Source organism: Citrus clementina, unplaced genomic scaffold (genome assembly GCF_000493195.1).
Source record: "Citrus clementina cultivar Clemenules unplaced genomic scaffold, Citrus_clementina_v1.0 scaffold_4, whole genome shotgun sequence".
Lineage (NCBI taxonomy): Eukaryota > Viridiplantae > Streptophyta > Magnoliopsida > Sapindales > Rutaceae > Citrus > Citrus x clementina.
In genome coordinates, this window is record NW_006262274.1 from 5,652,664 (window position 1) to 5,672,308 (window position 19,645).

Genomic DNA, 19,645 nt, shown 5'->3' on the forward strand with positions numbered 1-19,645 from the left:
TGCATTAGGCGCTTGATATTCAACCGACTCCATCAAGCAAAAATCTTGCTCATTTGACAATTCTACGTGATCTCTAGTGACAGCAACCATCTCGGTGTATTTGGAGAAAGGGTCCTCAAATACCTCATCGTCTTCATCTATAAAAGTTAGCCCACTATTAGCACTAATACCTGCACTTGCACTTTCACTCGGAAATGCACTCGTACTTGAACTAGAACTTGGTTTTAAGTGTTGAGCACTCTATCCTTCAAAAAGCTTGTTTAACACATCCTTCACCACATTTTTCATCTCAGCACATTTTGCACTATCTTTACCATATAAAGTCTCAAAGCAAAGTGTTGCAAAATTCATTTTCCCTTGTGGATCTAATATAGCAGCAACAATCTTGTTTATCTTTGAAGGCGCCTCCCAATACTCCTCAAATTTCTCCTTCATGTTACTTGCTATAATACTAATGTGTGGGTCAAGGCTGTCCGCCGTTGTATTCAGAGTCTTTTCAACTTTGCATATCTCGTTGTAGCACGTACTAGATGTCACCCTCAGAGAAGAAGAAAATGATAGTGTGGCATCATAAAAAATCTTCAAAAACCTGACCATCTGACGAGCATTATCCCAATCATAACTTCCTGGTGGTTCTACTTTTTTGTTCCCACCTTCTTCTTCACGAGAGTAAGCATTAGAAAGCTTATCCTCATTTGCCATTCGATCAAATGCCGATCTAAACTTCAATGTTGTAGTTAACATGGTATATGTGGAATTCCACATAGTTGGACAATCTAAAACCACACTTCCTCTAGAAGCCTGACCATTCTTCCCCAATAACTTTTCTTGCTCTACACGAATTTGAAATGCTTTCAATCTCGCAGTAGATGATCTCACATACTTCACAGCATTGCGGATACTAATAATATTGTTGTCTAGTTTTTTCAACCCCTCATTAACAATAAGATTCATGATATGTGTGCAACAAGGTACATAGATAAAGTCACCATTCAACACTAATGCTCCATCTCTCCAAGTCTTCAATTTATTCCTCAAATAGCTAATGGCAACTTTATTTGCACTTGCATTGTCCACAATGACTATGAACACCCTCTCTATACCCCAATCAAGCAAACATTTCTCAAGCTGCTTACCAATTGTCTCCCCTTTATGATCAGAAATTGTGTTTAAACTGATGATCCTCCTGTGTAACTGCCAATCTTGGTCAATAAAGTGTGTTGTTATTACCATATAACTGAGCGTCGTGATGGAAGTCCAAATATCTATAATGAGAGACACCCTTTGCTTCTTTCACATAATAAATTCTTCAACGAAGCCTTTTCTGCAAGAAATATGTCAATGATATCCTTGGTAATGGTTTTACGAGATGGGATCATAAACCTAGGACATGTAACATTGCAAAAATGTTTGAATCCAGAATTCTCCACATGCGAAAATGGCAACTCATCAAGAATAATCATTTTAGTAGTTGCTCTTCTAATAGCCTCCTGATTAAATCCCCTTACCACAACCTAACTAATCTCTTTATTACCAGCACCAGTAGTTTCTTGAGTTAAAGTTGCTTGATTTTGTAGATAACTTTCATATTCAAAACACTTTTTCAAGTGGTTCGACAAACTGCTAGTCCTACCTGTAGATTTACATGAATATTCTTGGCCGCGGTAGTTGCACTTACACCGATTATAATCTTCTAGCAATCTAGTGAAATCCTGCCACACCGTTGATCTCGGAGCCATCACTTTTCTTGGCTTAGGTGGTTTCAATGATGTCCTCGATGACCTCTTCCTCTTTGATCCGGATTGGGCTTTCGTAGCCATTGGTGATATATCACTAACTTCATTAGATTTAGTGGATTGGATGTTTTCATAAACTCTTAAGCCATCTGTCTAAGACATCTAAATCATAAATCCATGGCATGATCGCATTAGAAACAAAGTTAATCTATAGCATAAATGTAACAAAACAAAAAAAATCTAGAACAAACATCACCATTGAATATAATAATAAGAATCTATTGTGGATTTGGACCCTCTAGCCAATACGAATCCTATTTCAACAACCACTTATGATTTTGCAACAAAAAATAAGTTCTCATTACAAAACTCAAAATTTCATAATGTTATAACTTATAATAACCTAAATTGAACAACTATCACAATTTAATTAATAATAACAACAACAACATTTGAGAATATATATAACTTTGCCGAACAACAATTAAGTTAAGCAAACAATAATAATAACACTAATAATAACTAGGAATCAGTAATTTAGCATATTGCCATTTTCTAAATTAAAACAAAGCACAAATTAATCAATCAATTAATTAATAATCTCCAATTTAATTAATAATAACAGCAACAAACCCACTCCAATTTAATTAATAACAATCTCCAATTGTTCAATTATCAGTAAACTCACTCCAATTTAATTAATAACAATCTCCATTTGTTCAATTATCAGTCAACAACAACAAATCCACTCCAAATAATTGAATAATTGCCAATCAATTAATTAAAAATATCCAATTTAATTAATAGCAACAGGCTATTAAAATTCTATTCGGGTTGCCAACAGCTGTGAACAAGTCAACAACAAACCCACTCCAAAATCCAAATATCAGTATTAAGTGACAAACCTTAATCGATGAGAAGCTACAGCGTTGGCAAAGCGTGACTGTGTTGGGCTGAGTGGGACGCGAGGTGAACGTACGGCACAGCTACAGGCGAGGCGTGCTGGCTGATGGCGAGTGGGCTGCAGTGAAGGGCTGTAATAAGGTGTTTGTTGGAGCTGGACAGGGCTGCTGCTGTCGTCGTGGGCCACGAGAGTGAGAATTTAGGGATTTTTATAGTTGTCGCTAGTAATGAGATCAAGAGTGTGTGAGAAGTGAGAAAGTGAGAAGAGGGAGGTAACGAAACAAAATGAAACGAGTGTGTGAGTTTTTTTTGGTAATATATATATTTTTAGTTTTTAAAATCTGAAACTTAAAAAAAAACGAAGCTTCAACCCGTTTGGGTTAAAATTCGGTTTCGGTTTCGGTTTCGGTTTCATCGATCAACCCGAATCGAACCGAACCAAAAATCTGATTCGAACGCTCACCTCTACATGTGCCATGTTGTGCAAATTTTTATGTACTCGCAAGCGCACGAATCTATTATAGTATAGATCAATGGTGACGAGTGTCGATCCCACGAGGAGGTGGATTTTAATTGTGTAGAATTAATTTTGTGAATGGTTGATTGGATTTGTGGTGGAAATGATTTGAAATATGCTACAACTTAAATTAAAATGGCGAGAATAAATTCTAAAATTGGTATTGAAATGGCGAGAAGAAATTGAAGAGAATTCTATTGAAATGACGTACTTGGGTATCTGGATCCGTATCAACATGCATCATGGGCTAAATATTCCTTATTAATACCAATTAAGTCATGAGGGGGGAATCCACACCTCATGAACCACGCTCTAATCAATATGGTGCTAAGGGCTTATCGTGCCAAATAATAATAATCTTATACTAGAGGGCCGGTGAAACCAAGGCGGTACTAGACAAGATTAGTATTATTTGTCGACGATAAGTCAAAACATCCACAAAAACTAGAGGGGATGAGAAAATAAATTTACCAAATAAAGCCCATGACACATGTTGAGACTTCACCTTCAACCCAAGCTTGAAAGAAAATTAGCCACTCATAATTGAACTAGGGGCAAAATGGGAATTTATTAAAATACGAAGAAAATACAAGATGGAGAAGGAATTACAGAAAATGAATCCCAAAAATGGATTCAGAGATATCAAATTAGGGGGGAGAGGCCCCCTTTTTATAAATACATGGAGTAAATCATGGCCATCGGATTAAAAACAGTTTGGACGCTCAGGATTGCGCCACGTCATCAGTCAACAGTCCACGGTTTGACCACGCGGATGAACAGTAACACGGTTTGACCCGACTTTGAACAGTAACGCGGTTTGACCCGGATGAACAGTAACGCGGTTTGGTTGAAAATAATCCTGTGTGATGCATGCACCGTACACGAGATTTTTCGTCTACTGATATGCTGCCACGTCACCATCAACAGTACATAAGAATTTTAGTCCAACAGGATCGTGACACCTCATCAGTCAATGCCACATCATCGGTCAATGCCACGTCATCATCCGTCTATGTGAACAGTGTCGTGAACAGTAACGTAGACAGTACCGTACACGTGAATAGTACCGTACACGTGAATAGTGCCATTTTTCCTTTTATGCTCCTCCTAAGGTTTTTGACCGTTCTGAGTTCAAAAGTGATGTCCGTTTTGCCGTCTGATTTCTCCTTTATTGTGAAATGACTATAATGCCCCTAAAATACATAAAATACTTAATTAAAATAAAACACATGTAATTAAATCACAAGAAGGTTAAATACATAAAAGTAAGGGTTGTTAGTAAGACTTGAAATGTAAAATGACGGTTTTCTCCTTTATAAATATGCGTTTTCTAACACTCAACACACCCCCCAACCAGCTTATTGCTAGTCCCTGGCAAATAAAGCGAAAACAAAATTCAAATTCAAAATGATTTTTTTTTTTTTTTAGAAACACTCGTGTTTATTCAATCAGATTAATGATAGCAATCAAATAAAAGTATAAGCATTATCTCCAGTCTAAAGCAACATCACACCCACATCAACCATCCACATGAATTAGCCCAGTAGACTTTGTTATAGCTACTTTCAAGAATGACATGTCAACCCCAAAATCTCACTGGAAGTAGTGACATTCTCACAAATAAATTAAACCCAATAAAAATAGTCACTCCAATGAATGGTAATTGAGAGAGAAAATAATAAAGAAGTGATATCACATGCTCTCACCAAGATGAAATAAATATGCCCTCAGCTTAGAAATAATACGATCTCAAGTCAAATAAAATGTTAGTCAACCCACTTTATTTATCTTTTTTTTTTTTAATTATGCATCACTACATCTTTTTAGCCCATATAACTAGCTTCTACTTCGGACTATAGTTCCCTAAAATCAAGAAGGACTTTTATTAGGACGTAACGTAGGCTAGGGACATGGTTAACAAATAAGGGAAATAAGGAAAATAAAGTGTATGTTTGAGAAAAATGCAGAGAATTTTTTATTTTTTTTTATTTTTTTTTTTGGAAGTTGCAAGGTGGATTTCACCTATTATTGTTATTTTTATTCTTTTGAAACAACAACTTTTGTTTTGTTTTTTTTTCCTCTTTTTTTTTATTTGGCACAACTTCACTGAACAAAATAATTATTTACATTTTCTCAAACATAAATAGGTGATGGAACTTATAAGATATCGGGTAATACTCCAAATCGGAGTGGGTCAAGATGATAAGTTGACAAAGAAAAGGTTTTTTTTTTTAATTTTTTTAAAGGCTCAAAAGGGTTAACTATGGATATTTAATAAAAGGGATGGCTAGAAAGGCTCAAACGGATCAAAGATGGCCTTTCCATCGTCTTTTAGGGTTCTAAATAATCATCCATATCTACTAGTTAGATGGGCTTCCCAATGTAGCAACACACATTTTTTTCTTTTCCTTTTTTTTTTAATTTTACCATTTTTTTTAAGGGTTAACTCAAAAGAAATCTAGAGATCGTGTATAAAATAATAAACTGCTAAGCTGTATAGAGAATGGGCAAAAGGGTTACTCTCCAAGAAAAATGATAGGCTCAAAAACTCACTTGGTATTTATTATGACATGTTCATTCCTTCAAGCAACTCATATTTGTCTCCAACATCAACATGTAGAGTAGCAAACATAATGTAACATCACTTAAGACCAAAGATAATACAAATACTAAAATTTGAAATTAATCATGTCATCCAATGTTAAAATAAATCAAACAATTTTTTTTTTTTTAAACATCATTCTACCCCCCAACCTATTCTAAACATGAAAGGAAAACATGCATGCAGAAATGTGAAAATGATGCATAAAAACTAATTAGAAAAGTTACACGTAAAATGATAGAAAACGAAAATGATTTTTTTTTTTAAAGAAGATGCGTTTCTAGAGGAACTACACTCCATATTCAGCCATCTTCGACTCAAAAGTTGGAAAATGTATATTTATAGAGGAGAAATTAAAAAGAAGAAAAATAAACATAAACACATAATAAAGAAAAAGAAAATGTCTGAATTTTTTTTTTATAAACGATGAAGATGCGTTTCTAGAGTCACTACACTCCATATTCAGCCATCTTCAACACAAAAAGTTAGCAACAGTTAGTTTCTACAACAAAAAATTAGTAAAAACTTAACCAAAATTCCACAATTGTCGACTATTCCCTCCCCCCAACCAGAACGAAACATTGTCCTCAATGTTTGAAAGGAAAGAAGTAGAGTTTAGAAGACATCACCTGGGTGGTGCAACACAGAAGAAAATATTTATAGGCGGAGAGTTAAATCTAATTTGTACTTCTTACTGCTGCTACTGTTACCATCATTATTTGGACGCTCCAACACGAAGGTCAGGGGTCTGGCTCTGGTCTATAAGCTTGTAACAGATCAAGTAGCTCATTAGCAGTGTGAGCACAAATAAAAAGTTTTTTCACATTAGCGGGAATGAAATAGTTTTTTATTGCATGGTTAAGAAATGCGATAAAGCCATCATAAAAGTTATTGACATTTAACAAACCGATGGGTTTCTGGTGGATGTGGAGATGGGCCCAAGATGCTAGCGTGATAAGTGCCTCTAGTGTTGCAAGATCTCCTGGAAGGAAAATAAAAGCATCAGCATGATTAAGCATTTCAGTTATTCTTTCCTGCATACTTGAGACGACTAACTCTTCTCCAGTTGATGAGTCAGACGAACTGCCCAATGGTTTTAAGACTCTTGGGATGATGCCTAACACTTGACTTCCTCTGATAAGAGCTGCTTCTGAGACCATTTTTGATAACCCTCGATTACCTCCTCCATACACCAAGTGTAATTTTCTCGCTGCTATGCTTCGACCAAGATCTATGGCTGCCTCAACGAACTCTTTATGTTTGCCATATGTAAATCCAGAAAGCACACAAATGTTCTTGAATTGTCTATTGGGAGTAGCTGCCATTGTGATACTTCGCAAAAATAATTTGTGAGTGATTGACAAAGAAAATCACATTTAAGAGTCTTGGTGATAATGGGTCATAGTTGTGTATGAGGTCACATGTCCATATCAAATAACGCGTAAAGCACGTGGCTCGCGAGTCAAAAAGAAAACAGTAAAAAGAAAAAAAGCAAACAGTAATAAAATTATTAAAGACAATAATGCAAACAATAAGACAATAGTGAAATAATAAAGTAAAAGGATATTTACAGGTAGTTGCGACTGTGGCTCACATCTTCCTCTGGTTTTACGTCCAGAAACGGCTTGAACGCCCTCTATGGGTCGAGGATAGGCTTCCTATCCAGTTTTCTTATAAACTGGCAAACAGGGTCGTTTATAGTCAGATTCCCGAGACTATATCGTGCATGCTCTTTCTGGAATAATGGCCATAACTGGAGAATCGCTCCTTGCACATATCCACTGGGATGCGTTTCAAGAGACAAAAGGATATCATCCAATGACTCCTTATTCAAGCCATCCCTAATGAATTGAATCTTATCTTCCCTGTTATCAGACACCATTCCTAAAGAATATGGGTTTTTATTGCAACTCATTCTGGCACACTTATGACAAGCAACAGAAATTCTTCGAACTCGTCGTTTTCTTGCATAATTTCCTTTACCACAACCAGGCATGTATGCAATAAATTTTGGAGGTAACTCACCTGCCGATCGTACTTTAGCCTCGATTAACCAACGGATGTCAGCAGGTATGTTATTCCTCATGAGTAATCGCATGCGTTCGGACCGAGCTTTATAGATCGTAAGGAGGGCATTCTGAGGAAGTGAAGGGAATCGCTTGTGAAGCTTTGCTAGAATCTCGTTTCTGTCCATACTTTCGCCTCAGAATATCAGTTATTATGGGAAACTGAAGTAACCGACTTGATTGTCACGGAGTACCGTTATCCGCCACTTCACCGGGGTAACAAACTAAAGCACACAAATAGAAAAACAAATTAAAACACACAAAGAAAATTAAAATCGTCCTCTTATTGAATTTACCTCAAGCTCCAACTGGATGTCGTAAACACTTCTCTCAATGTCTCTGAGTTGGTGTTCTAAACCCTCAACATAGGCTACTAACTCTGGTGGTTGTAGAGCCCAAATGCGATGTGTTTTACAAAATTGAATCTGTCTTTTGAGATGAGTTTTGACACGTTGAAGTGGTTTAAGAATGTTCAGGAGGAACGGTCTAAGTATGAGACTCATGATTAAAAATGATAAGAGAAAACTTAATGGTAAAATAAACACACTTATGCAAAAACAATTTCAATTAGCAAAAGAATAATAATAAAAAGAAAAAAAGAAAAATCAAATCAACGAAAAGAAAAAAAAATCAATTCAAATTTGGTGGGTCACTCAAATTTATTTCGGTGTCTTCTTCATGTGGTTGGTACTCTAGATATGGCTTTAATCTTTGACCATTAACTTTAAACGTGACACCATTCTTTGGGTCTTTAATTTCAATTGCCCCATGTGGAAAAACAGTATGAACAATAAATGGGCCAGACCAACGAGAGCGTAACTTACCTGGGAATAGGTGCAAGCGAGAATTGAATAAAAGCACTTTCTGACCTGGAGTGAAAGATTTTCTCATAATGTGCTTGTCATGAAAGACTTTCATTCGTTGCTTGTAAATCTTGGCATTTTCGTATGCGTCATTGCGAATTTCTTCAAGTTCTGCCAGCTGTAATCTTCTTTCTGAGCTGGCTTGCTGCATGTCAAAATTGAATTTCTTGATGGCCCAATATGCACGATGCTCGAGTTCCACAGGTAGGTGGCAAGCTTTTCCATACACTAGCCTGTAGGGTGACATCCCAATCGGGGTCTTGAAAGCCGTTCTATATGCCCATAAGGCATCATCAAGTCTTAATGACCAATCTTTTCTGTCCGGCCTCACCGTTTTTTCTAATATGTGCTTTATTTCTCGATTGGAGATCTCAACTTGGCCACTGGTTTGCGGATGATACGGGGTTGCCACTTTGTGTGTGATTGAATACTTTGTCAAAAGTGCTTTGAATGCTTTGTTACAAAAGTGGGCACCACCATCACTGATTATTGCTCGAGGGAATCCAAAGCGTGAAACAATGTTGCTTTTTAAAAATGCTATTACCACCTTGTGATCATTGGTCCTACATGGAATTGCTTCTACCCATTTTGATACGTAGTCAACAGCAACCAATATGTATTGATGGCCAAAAGAAGGGGGAAAGGGTCCCATGAAGTCGATACCCCATACGTCAAAAATCTCAACCACTAAAATTGGATTTAGTGGCATCATGTTCCTTCGTGTAATGCTTCCCATTCGTTGACACCTATCACATGAAGAACAGAAAGTGTAAGCGTCTCGAAATATAGATGGCCAATAGAAACCACATTATAAAACTTTAGTCGCTGTCTTCTTAGCACTGAAATGGCCTCCACAAGCTTGTTCATGGCAGAATGAAAGGATATTCTGAATTTCACTTTCTGGGACACATCGTCTAACAATTTGATCCGCACAATACTTGAACAAATACGGGTCATCCCAAAAGAAATTCTTTATCTCTGCAAAGAATTTAGCCTTGTCTTGCTTGGTCCAATGCTCTGGAAGTTTACCTGTAACAAGATAATTAACTATATCAGCATACCAAGGTAATACTTCCACACTCATTAATTGTTCATCTGGAAATGACTCATTTAATGGTAATTGTTCTATAATTGTGTCAAAATGGAGACGAGAGAGGTGGTCCGCCACAACATTTTCTGTCCCTTTTTTATCTTTGAATTCCAAGTCAAATTCCTGCAAAAGTAACACCCAACGAATTAGTCTGGCTTTTGCATCTTTCTTTGTGAGAAGATATTTAAGAGCAGCATGATCTGTGAATATAATTATTTTACAACCAATGAGATATGATCGAAATTTTTCCAATGCAAACACTACTGCTAGCATTTCTTTTTCAGTAGTTGAATAGTTCAACTGTGCATCATTCAATGTCATACTAGCATAGTAAATAACATGGGGAATTCGATCAACTCTTTGTTCTAATACTGCTCCTACTGCATAATCAGATGCATCACACATTAGCTCAAATGGTAAGTTCCAGTTTGGGGCCTGAATGATGGGTGATGATGTCAACAACTGTTTTAATTTTTCAAACGCCATAAGACATGAATCATTAAAGATAAAAGGTACATCCTTAGCAAGTAAATTGCATAAGGGTCTAGAAACTTTGCTAAAATCTTTAATGAAACGTCTATAGAAACCAGCATGCCCAAGGAAAGATCTTACTTCTCTGACTGTTTTGGGTGGAGGAAGATTAGAAATGAGATCCACCTTGGCTTTGTCAACCTTAATACCTTTGCTCGAAATGATGTGACCGAGAACAATACCTTGTTTTACCATAAAATGGCATTTCTCCCAATTTAAGACCAAGTTCTTCTCGATACATCTCTGCAGAACTAGTGTTAGATGATGTAAACATTGATCAAACGAGTCACCAAAGACAGAAAAATCATCCATAAAGACTTCAAGGAATCGTTCCACCATATCAGAAAAAATGCTCAACATGCATCGTTGAAATGTAGCAGGTGCATTACATAATCCAAATGGCATTCTCCTATATGCAAATGTGTCAAAAGGGCAAGTGAAAGTAGTTTTCTCTTGATCTTTTGGTGCTATGGGAATCTGATTATATCCTGAGTAACCATCTAGAAAGCAATAAAATTCATGGCCTGCTAATCTATCAAGCATTTGATCAATAAATGGTAAAGGAAAATGGTCTTTACGTGTGACAGAATTCAATTTTCTATAATCAATGCATACACGCCATCCTGTAGTCACTCTAGTGGGTATCAATTCATTATCAGCATTGGTAACTACTGTGACTCCTGACTTTTTAGGGACAACTTGTACAGGACTGACCCATGAACTATCAGAAATTGGGTAAATGATACCTGCATCTAATAGCTTAAGGACCTCAGTTCTAACAACTTCTTTCATGTTAGGATTTAACCGACGTTGCATCTCCCTAGTAGTTTTAGCATTTTCATCAAGGTGAATGTAATGCATGCAATCTACTGGGTTTATACCTTTAATATCTGCTATGGTCCATCCTAATGCTTCTTTGTGCTCTTTTAAAACATCCAACAACTTACCTTTTTGTTCGTCATTGAGGGATGCTGAGATGATTACCGGTAGAGTACTTTCTTCTCCCAAAAATGCATATTCCAAAGTGTTGGGCAATGGTTTGAGCTCGAGTTTCGGTGGTGATTCTGATGATGGAATGAGTTGCTTCTCTGATGGTGCTAGTTGTTCAACTCTTGACTTCCATTTATTAGTGTCCATAGATGGTGCTGAGTCAAGTAGGGCATTGACCTCTTCGACCGATCTGTCAATATCAAAATCCAAACCAAAGTGAGTTAAACATGTTTGTAAAGGATCACTAAGGTTTGAAAGAAAAGTGTCATCAACTATTGTTTCAATTAAATCCACATCAACAATTCCATCATCTGCACTATAAGGTTGTTTGGCAATGTTGAAAATGTTTAGCTCCATAGTCATGTTGCCGAAGGACAACTACATATTTCCAGTCCTGCATTGAATGTGAGCATCCGCAGTTGCCAAGAAAGGTCGGCCTAGAATAATGGGGATGTGCTTCCTTGAATCCTGTATTGGTTGAGTGTCAATTACAATGAAATCAACAGGAAAATAAAACTTGTCTACCTGGATAAGCACGTTCTCCACAATACCGCGAGGTATTTTTGTGGACCGATCTGCAAGCTGTAACACCACTGGAGTTGGGTGTAATTCTCCAAGTCCAAGTTTCACGAATACAGAGTAAGGCAAAAGATTTACACTAGCTCCTAAATCCAACAAAGCATTCTCAATTGTGTGGTTCCCTATACTACATGAGATAGTGGGGGAGCCTGGGTCTTTGCATTTTAAAGGAATTTTATGTTGGAGTATAGAACTAACGTTTTCTGTTAAAAATGTCTTCTTTTGAACATGCATGTTTCTCTTTTTAGTACAGAGGTCTTTAAGAAACTTGGCATAAGATGGAACTTGCTTAATAGCATCAAGTAAAGGGATGTTAACACTTACCTGTTTGAAGATTTCAAGAATCTCACCTGTGGATTTTCCCTTCTTGCCTTTCGCTAACCTCTGAGGAAATGGAGCTTTGGGAACATATTCCCGTGGGTTGGTTTCTTCTTTCTCCTCTGGTGATGATTCTTCAACATTCACAGGTACAATTTGATTTTCTTTTGTCACCGGCATCTCCACTTTGTTGTCGACTTCCTTTCCTTTTCGCAAGGTCATTACTGCTTTGATCTCTCCATGCTGCTGTGGTGAACTGGTACTTGCTTCCTGTACTCCTTTAGGATTAGGCACTGGTTGACTTGGAAATTTGCCTTTCTCAACGGTCATTGCCAAGGTCTGAACTGAAGAAGCAAGTTGTCCCACCATCTTCTCGAGGCTTGAAACCGATTGAGCTTGTGAGTTGAAGCCTGCTCTCAACTCATTTCGTAGTCCATCAATGGTGCGGTTCTGTTGCTCAATCGTGGAGTGAGTAACATTCCTGAAATTCTGGAATGCATCCTCCCATGGTCTAGGTTGAGAGTGGTTCTGGTTCTGATTGTATGGTCTAAATGGTGGCTGAGAGGCTTGAGGAACTTGAGGAATTTGTTGCATTGGTGGAGCTGGAGCTGCTGGTCCATTCTGTTGGAATCCTTGAGACCATGAAAAATTGGGGTGGTCTCTCCATTCAGGATTATATGTGTTGGAGTATGGGTTGTAATTTGATGCCTTTCTCATTACACCTATGGCATTGGCTTGATCTGAGTATGAGTCATGGTCATGTGGCTCTGTTGATTTAGCAGTCGATAACGATGCTATTTGTCGAGCAAGACCTTCAACCATCTCCTTGACTTCTTTGATTCCCGAAGTTGACTCGCCAATTTGAACCTCATTTACTCCCTTAATTCTTCTAGTATTCCTGATTGATCGACTCCGTTGTTGGGAATTATCCGCTTGTCGCTGGAAGAATTCCCAAATCTCTGATGCACTTTTTGACATTAGCTCTCCTCCACTTGTTGCCATTAGCCATTCTTGCACATTTGGCAATAATCCCTCCAAAAAGTATTGGCATTGGTGCCATTTCTCGTACCTATGATGTGGACACTTCAAGAGTAGCCCATTGAATCGCTCCCATGTTTCAAAAAACTGCTCGTCCTCTCTCTGGGTAAACTCTGAGATTTCCCTGCGAATAGCGTTGGTTTTATGCACTGGGAAATATTTATTTAAAAATTTTGTAACCATTTGTTCCCATGATGAAATGCTATTGGCAGGTAAAGTATTTAACCATGAACGAGCTCTATCCTTTAAAGAAAATGGGAATAGTCTAAGTTTGACATCATCGTCTGAAAAATTCTCATATTTAAAAGTTTGACAAATGGCATGAAAATCATTCAGATGATTATATGGATCCTCATTTTCTAGGCCATAAAATGTGGGGAGACAATTTAGCACACTAGGTTTTAATTCGAAACTCCTAGCAGCTACATTTGGGTATCTTATGCATGATGTACTCAAATTAGCTAAGGGACTGAAGTAGTCCTTAAATGGCCTCTCTTGTGGTTGCAAATCCATTTCAAATTTATTTTTAATGTGCTTTTGAGTGCGAAGTGTTTTTTCTAATTCAAGGTCGATAGGTTCAAGATTAGGTAATAATGACCTACGACCATGCATGCAAAACAAATAAAATAAAAAATAAAGATGGGAACAAAACAAATAAAAATAAAGAAGAGGGAGAAATTACGATACTAACCTTATTGCGCTATTACAACCTTTCTATAAAAATACACAAATAAATACGTGAAAGAAATTAACTAAAAATTAAATTAATAAGATAAACAAAAAAAAATTACAAAGAAAAATAAATGAAAAATTAAATTACAGAATTTTAAAGAAGAGAAAAAGAAAAGAAATACTAACCTTTAAATGTAGATTCACTTTTTTTTCTTTTTTTTTTAATTTAATAAAAAAAATACAAGAAAACAAATAAAAGAAATTATTCAAAAAAAAATTAATTCTATGAATTAAAATTACTTACCTCCCCGGCAACGGCGCCAAAAACTTGTTGTGCAAATTTTAATGTACTCGCAAGCGCACGAATCTATTATAGTATAGATCAATGGTGACGAGTGTCGATCCCACGAGGAGGTGGATTTTAATTGTGTAGAATTAATTTTGTGAATGGTTGATTGGATTTGTGGTGGAAATGATTTGAAATATGCTACAACTTAAATTAAAATGGCGAGAATAAATTCTAAAATTGGTATTGAAATGGCGGGAAGAAATTGAAGAGAATTCTATTGAAATGACGTACTTGGGTATCTGGATCCGTATCAACATGCATCATGAGCTAAATATTCCTTATTAATACCAATTAAGTCATGAGGGGGGAATCCACACCTCATGAACCATGCTCTAATCAATATGGTGCTAAGGGCTTATCGTGCCAAATAATAATAATCTTATACTAGAGGGCCGGTGAAACCAAGGCGGTACTAGACAAGATTAATATTATTTGTCGACGAGAAGTCAAAACATCCACAAAAACTAGAGGGGATGAGAAAATAAATTTACCAAATAAAGCCCATGACACATGTTGAGACTTCACCTTCAACCCAAGCTTGAAAGAAAATTAGCCACTCATAATTGAACTAGGGGCAAAATGGGAATTTATTAAAATACGAAGAAAATACAAGATGGAGAAGGAATTACAGAAAATGGATCCCAAAAATGGATTCAGAGATATCAAATTAGGGGGGAGAGGCCCCCTTTTTATAAATACATGGAGTAAATCATGGCCATCGGATTAAAAACAGTTTGGACGCTCAGGATTGCGCCACGTCATCAGTCAACAGTCCACGGTTTGACCACGCGGATGAACAGTAACACGGTTTGACCCGACTTTGAACAGTAACGCGGTTTGACCCGGATGAACAGTAACGCGGTTTGGTTGAAAATAATCCTGTGTGATGCATGCACCGTACACGAGATTTTTCGTCCACTGATATGCTGCCACGTCACCATCAACAGTACATAAGAATTTTAGTCCAACAGGATCGTGACACCTCATCAGTCAATGCCACATCATCGGTCAATGCCACGTCATCATCCGTCTATGTGAACAGTGTCGTGAACAGTAACGTAGACAGTACCGTACACGTGAATAGTACCGTACATGTGAATAGTGCCATTTTTCCTTTTATGCTCCTCCTAAGGTTTTTAACCGTTCTGAGTTCAAAAGTGATGTCCGTTTTGCCGTCTGATTTCTCCTTTATTGTGAAATGACTATAATGCCCCTAAAATACATAAAATACTTAATTAAAATAAAACACATGTAATTAAATCACAAGAAGGTTAAATACATAAAAGTAAGGGTTGTTAGTAAGACTTGAAATGTAAAATGACGGTTTTCTCCTTTATAAATATGCGTTTTCTAACACTCAACATGCCACATCATTGAATGGGTCATATTTAGGTTTAAATAATAGATTAGATTATAGGCTGAAATCTTGGTCAATGAGAAACAATTAAAATTGCTTCTCTCTCTACACACACATATTATTATTACATTAATTTTCTCTCCATCAATAAAGTGAGTCACTCTAAAAGGGTTTAGAGATAGAAATTAATTTTGCTAACTTTTAACTTTTGCAGTGAGATTTGATCAAGGAAATTATAATGGATCAAGGTATATCTTATTTTAATTTTGGTGATGTGAAAATCATGATACTCTATGATCTTGGGAATTGAAGTTTGTCCAAATTACGGTTTATTTGCCTATGAGAATTGTAGAAAATTCCAAACTCTTGTTTAACCAAAAACATTTTTCTAACGAGTTGATTTTTTTTTTTTTTCCATCCATTGTCTAGTAGATTCTTGGTGCATATGATTGGTCTGGATGCAACCCAATGGCTCCAGAATTTTGGAAATTTCCTTCATTTTTCCTCATAAAATCCAGGTAATTAGCACATTGATTTTGAAAAATCGTTCCAAACATCATTATTTTCAATGGCTATGAGCTTTCTTTTGAATATGTGGTTATGAGGTTGAGGATGTTGATGATAATATTGCAAATCTATTGAAAATAGTTATTAGACTAATAATGTAAGGTTGAGAGCAACCATCCTCTTGAGGTTTTGCATCCTAGTTAGCTATATGGCCAGTAATGCTCTGAGTCACTTTCCACGGTGAATAAAATTACTGTGACACAACTTTGTGTTCACAAATCACCAACCATTTATTCTCACTTGACATGAGAAATGATACCTTGTGACTGGTGACAATGATACTCGAACTAATGATAAGCGTAGAAAATTAATCATCATAACCCTTAATTTTGTTTTTGATATAGCCACCACTACTACTCAGCAGAGAATTAAAAAGATTGTGGAGGCTTAAGATTGGAGATTATGGGATAAAAAACGATCCATACATATTCAGGACAAAGAACTTTGCAGGTAGGCAAATTTGGGAATTTGACCCTGATGCAGTCTCCGTTGAAGAGCTAGCTGAGGTTGAAGAGGCTCGGTTAAATTACTTCAAAAACCGCTTCAATGTTAAAAATTCTTGTGATCTCCTTTGGCAAATTCAGGTATTTTATTTAATGCACAACTACAATGAAAAGATGATTCATCTAAATTATACATAATTAAAAATATGCACGTGTTATAAAATCTTAAAAAAAACAAGTAAATTTAGGATGAGTTGAGAATCCGTACGGCGGATTCATGTTGTCTTACCTAACTAATTTTGGTCTTACGTTAAAAATCTTTTTAAATATGTCGTCGAAAAGACAAGTAAATTTAGGATGAGTTGACAATCCGTACGGCAGATTCATGTTGCCTTACTTAACTAATTTTTGTCTTAGGTTAAAGGGGACCTGTCTACCTTACAGATTCTGTAACATACGCACCCAATGCATGCACCACACCTGTCCTGCGTATGGAGAAAAAGCATGCAATTGTTTTTGTTTGGTAGCTAGCTAACCAATCAGGAGCTGGCTAAGTTGGATCTGTATGTTACAGAATCTGTAACTTAGCCAGCTCCTAGGTTAAAGATCTTTTAAATATGTCGTCGCACATTTATTGTCATCAACATTTTCTTTGTTTGCTTTAAGATCACCTTTAAGGCACTAACCACTAAATTCTCTAGATTTTTAAGAATTATTTTTAACATAGTGCACATTTTTGTAGTATATGATTGTTTTTGTGAATTAATTATCATGAAGACTATTCACCTAAACAGAAAAAAATTTTATTAAATAAAAAAGTTGGAAAATTTTAGGGGGAGAAATAACGGGCTTTACTCCTCAAAAATAAAATAAAATAAAGCTAAGACAAACAATAACATAAAAGTACAAATAAAGTAGCATGCTAAGAGAATCTGTAGCTTAGATATCCATTGACATATCTAGAAATAAGGCTCAGTGTAGAAGGAGGAGAATCCTACCAAATGAGGGAAGAATGTTATAATCCCAAACTCGAACCAAACATCACTTGAGGGAAGAATCTTATTTTTTCTTTATTTTTTTAAGTCAATCAAATCAAAATTGATAGTTGACAAAAATTAAAACAAAAAGATAATACATCTAAATCATATATGACTAATTATGTGCAGGTGTTATAAAATCCTCATAAGATAAGCAAATGTGAGATGTGTAGAATATCCGTAGACAGATTTATGTCATTTTTTCCTTTTATTAATGCTTCGACTAATTTGGCCGGCGGAGTTACTTTTGCTAATTATTGTACCTAACGAATTTTGCCAGACATTTATTGCCATCAACATTTTTCTTTGTTTGCTTTAATATTAACTGCCAACTGCTAACTGCTAACTGCTAACTACTCTCGATTCTTTTAAGAACTGTTTTGAAATGACACCCATTTTTGTAGTATATGATTGTTTTCGTGAATTAATTATCATCATGACTCATCATCTAAACAGTTTTTCATTATGATATGTGTGTATATATATACACACACAGAGATACATACATACATACATACATACATACATACATACATACATACATACAAACACACACACACACAAACTTATATTTAAGCAGAGATGGACCTACAGGCTAGCCCGGAAAAAATTCACTAATACCCCTTAAAATTTTTTCCTTTTGTTTAATATTGCCGTATAGCTTTTATTTTTATTTTTACAAATATATCCCCAATTCAACTCTATTTTTTATCCCCACTAGAGTCAGAGACTTATTTTACAACATAATTAAATTATATATTTATTGAATGAATTGAAATCATAAGGAGCTACAATGATACTACTATTTTAACTTATTATAAAAAATGTTTTGATTTTGTCTAAGTGAAATAAAATTATACTAGTATAGTATAACATCTTCGCTAGTATTACAAAGTTACAAATCGACATACAATAATAATTAATAATATTTTCATAATTTATTCCCTTTACAGTCTTACTTACTCTTTTTCTTTTCAACCGTGTATAAAATTACTGTGACAACTAACTTGTGTTGACAGAATCACCAACCGCTTGTTCTCACTTGACATGAGAATTGATGCCTTGTGACTGGTGACAATGTTACTTGAATCAATGATAAGCTTATAAAAATAATCATCGCAACCCTTAATTTTGCATGTGATGTAGCCAGCACTACTACTACTCAGCAGAGAATTAAAAAGAATGTGGAGGCTTAAGATTGGAGATTATGGGACAAAAAATGATCCATACATATTCAGCACAAACAACTTTGCAGGTAGGCAAATTTGGGAATTTGATCCTGATGCAGGCTCCGTTGAAGAGCTAGCTGAGGTTGAAGAGGCTCGGTTAAATTACTTAAAAAACCGCTTCTATGTGAAAAATTCTTCTGACCTCCTTTGGCAAATTCAGGTATTTTATTTAATGCATAACTGCAGTTTTTTTTTTTAATTTATTTGGTCATTTGATTGACAAAACATGCATAATTTTTTATTAATTAATTGCAGATTTTAAGAGAGAAGAAATTCAAACAAACAATTCCGCAAGTGAAAATTGGTAATAATGGAGAGGAGAAAACAACTGAAATTGCCACAACCGCGTTGCGGAGGGCAGTTCACATATTTTCAGCCTTGCAATCTTGCCATGGCCACTGGCCTGCTGATAATTCTGGCCCCTTGTTTTGCAATACCCCAATGGTAATTAATTCACAATTCTCACAAATTTACAGTCACTATCTTATATTCTTTTATTCATTTAACTATTAATTAATCTAGTTTTAAAATTTAAAAATGTGTAGGTTATTTGTTTATACATTACTAGTCATCTTAATATCATATTCTCTGCTGAACATCGCAAAGAAATGCTTCGTTACATTTACAATCATCAGGTATTTAAAATTTAATCATTTTGATTAGTTTAATTGCTCATGCACGTTGAATAATTTGCAATAGAAATATTATGTGAATTATATATACAGAATGAAGATGGGGGATGGGGATTACACGTTGAG

The 19,645-nt window shown here is 35.8% G+C and overlaps 1 protein-coding gene and 1 pseudogene across 1 annotated transcript; one reads left to right on the forward strand and one right to left on the reverse strand.

Annotated features, from left to right (window-relative positions):
- Window positions 1-240: 240 nt before the first annotated feature.
- Window positions 241-1,233, reverse strand: LOC112099000 (zinc finger BED domain-containing protein RICESLEEPER 2-like). The gene has a single exon (XM_024186099.1). It carries the CDS (start codon window positions 1,231-1,233, stop codon window positions 241-243), a length of 993 nt encoding a protein of 330 aa, XP_024041867.1.
- A 17,576-nt stretch (window positions 1,234-18,809) lies between these two features.
- LOC18043280 overlaps window positions 18,810-19,645 on the forward strand; it is a 7,702-nt pseudogene continuing 6,866 nt past the window's right edge.

Coding starts and splice junctions, on each gene's coding strand:
- LOC112099000 (XM_024186099.1), bottom strand. CDS start 1,233: ATGGTAATAACAACACACTTTATTGACCAAGATTGGCAGTTACACAGG.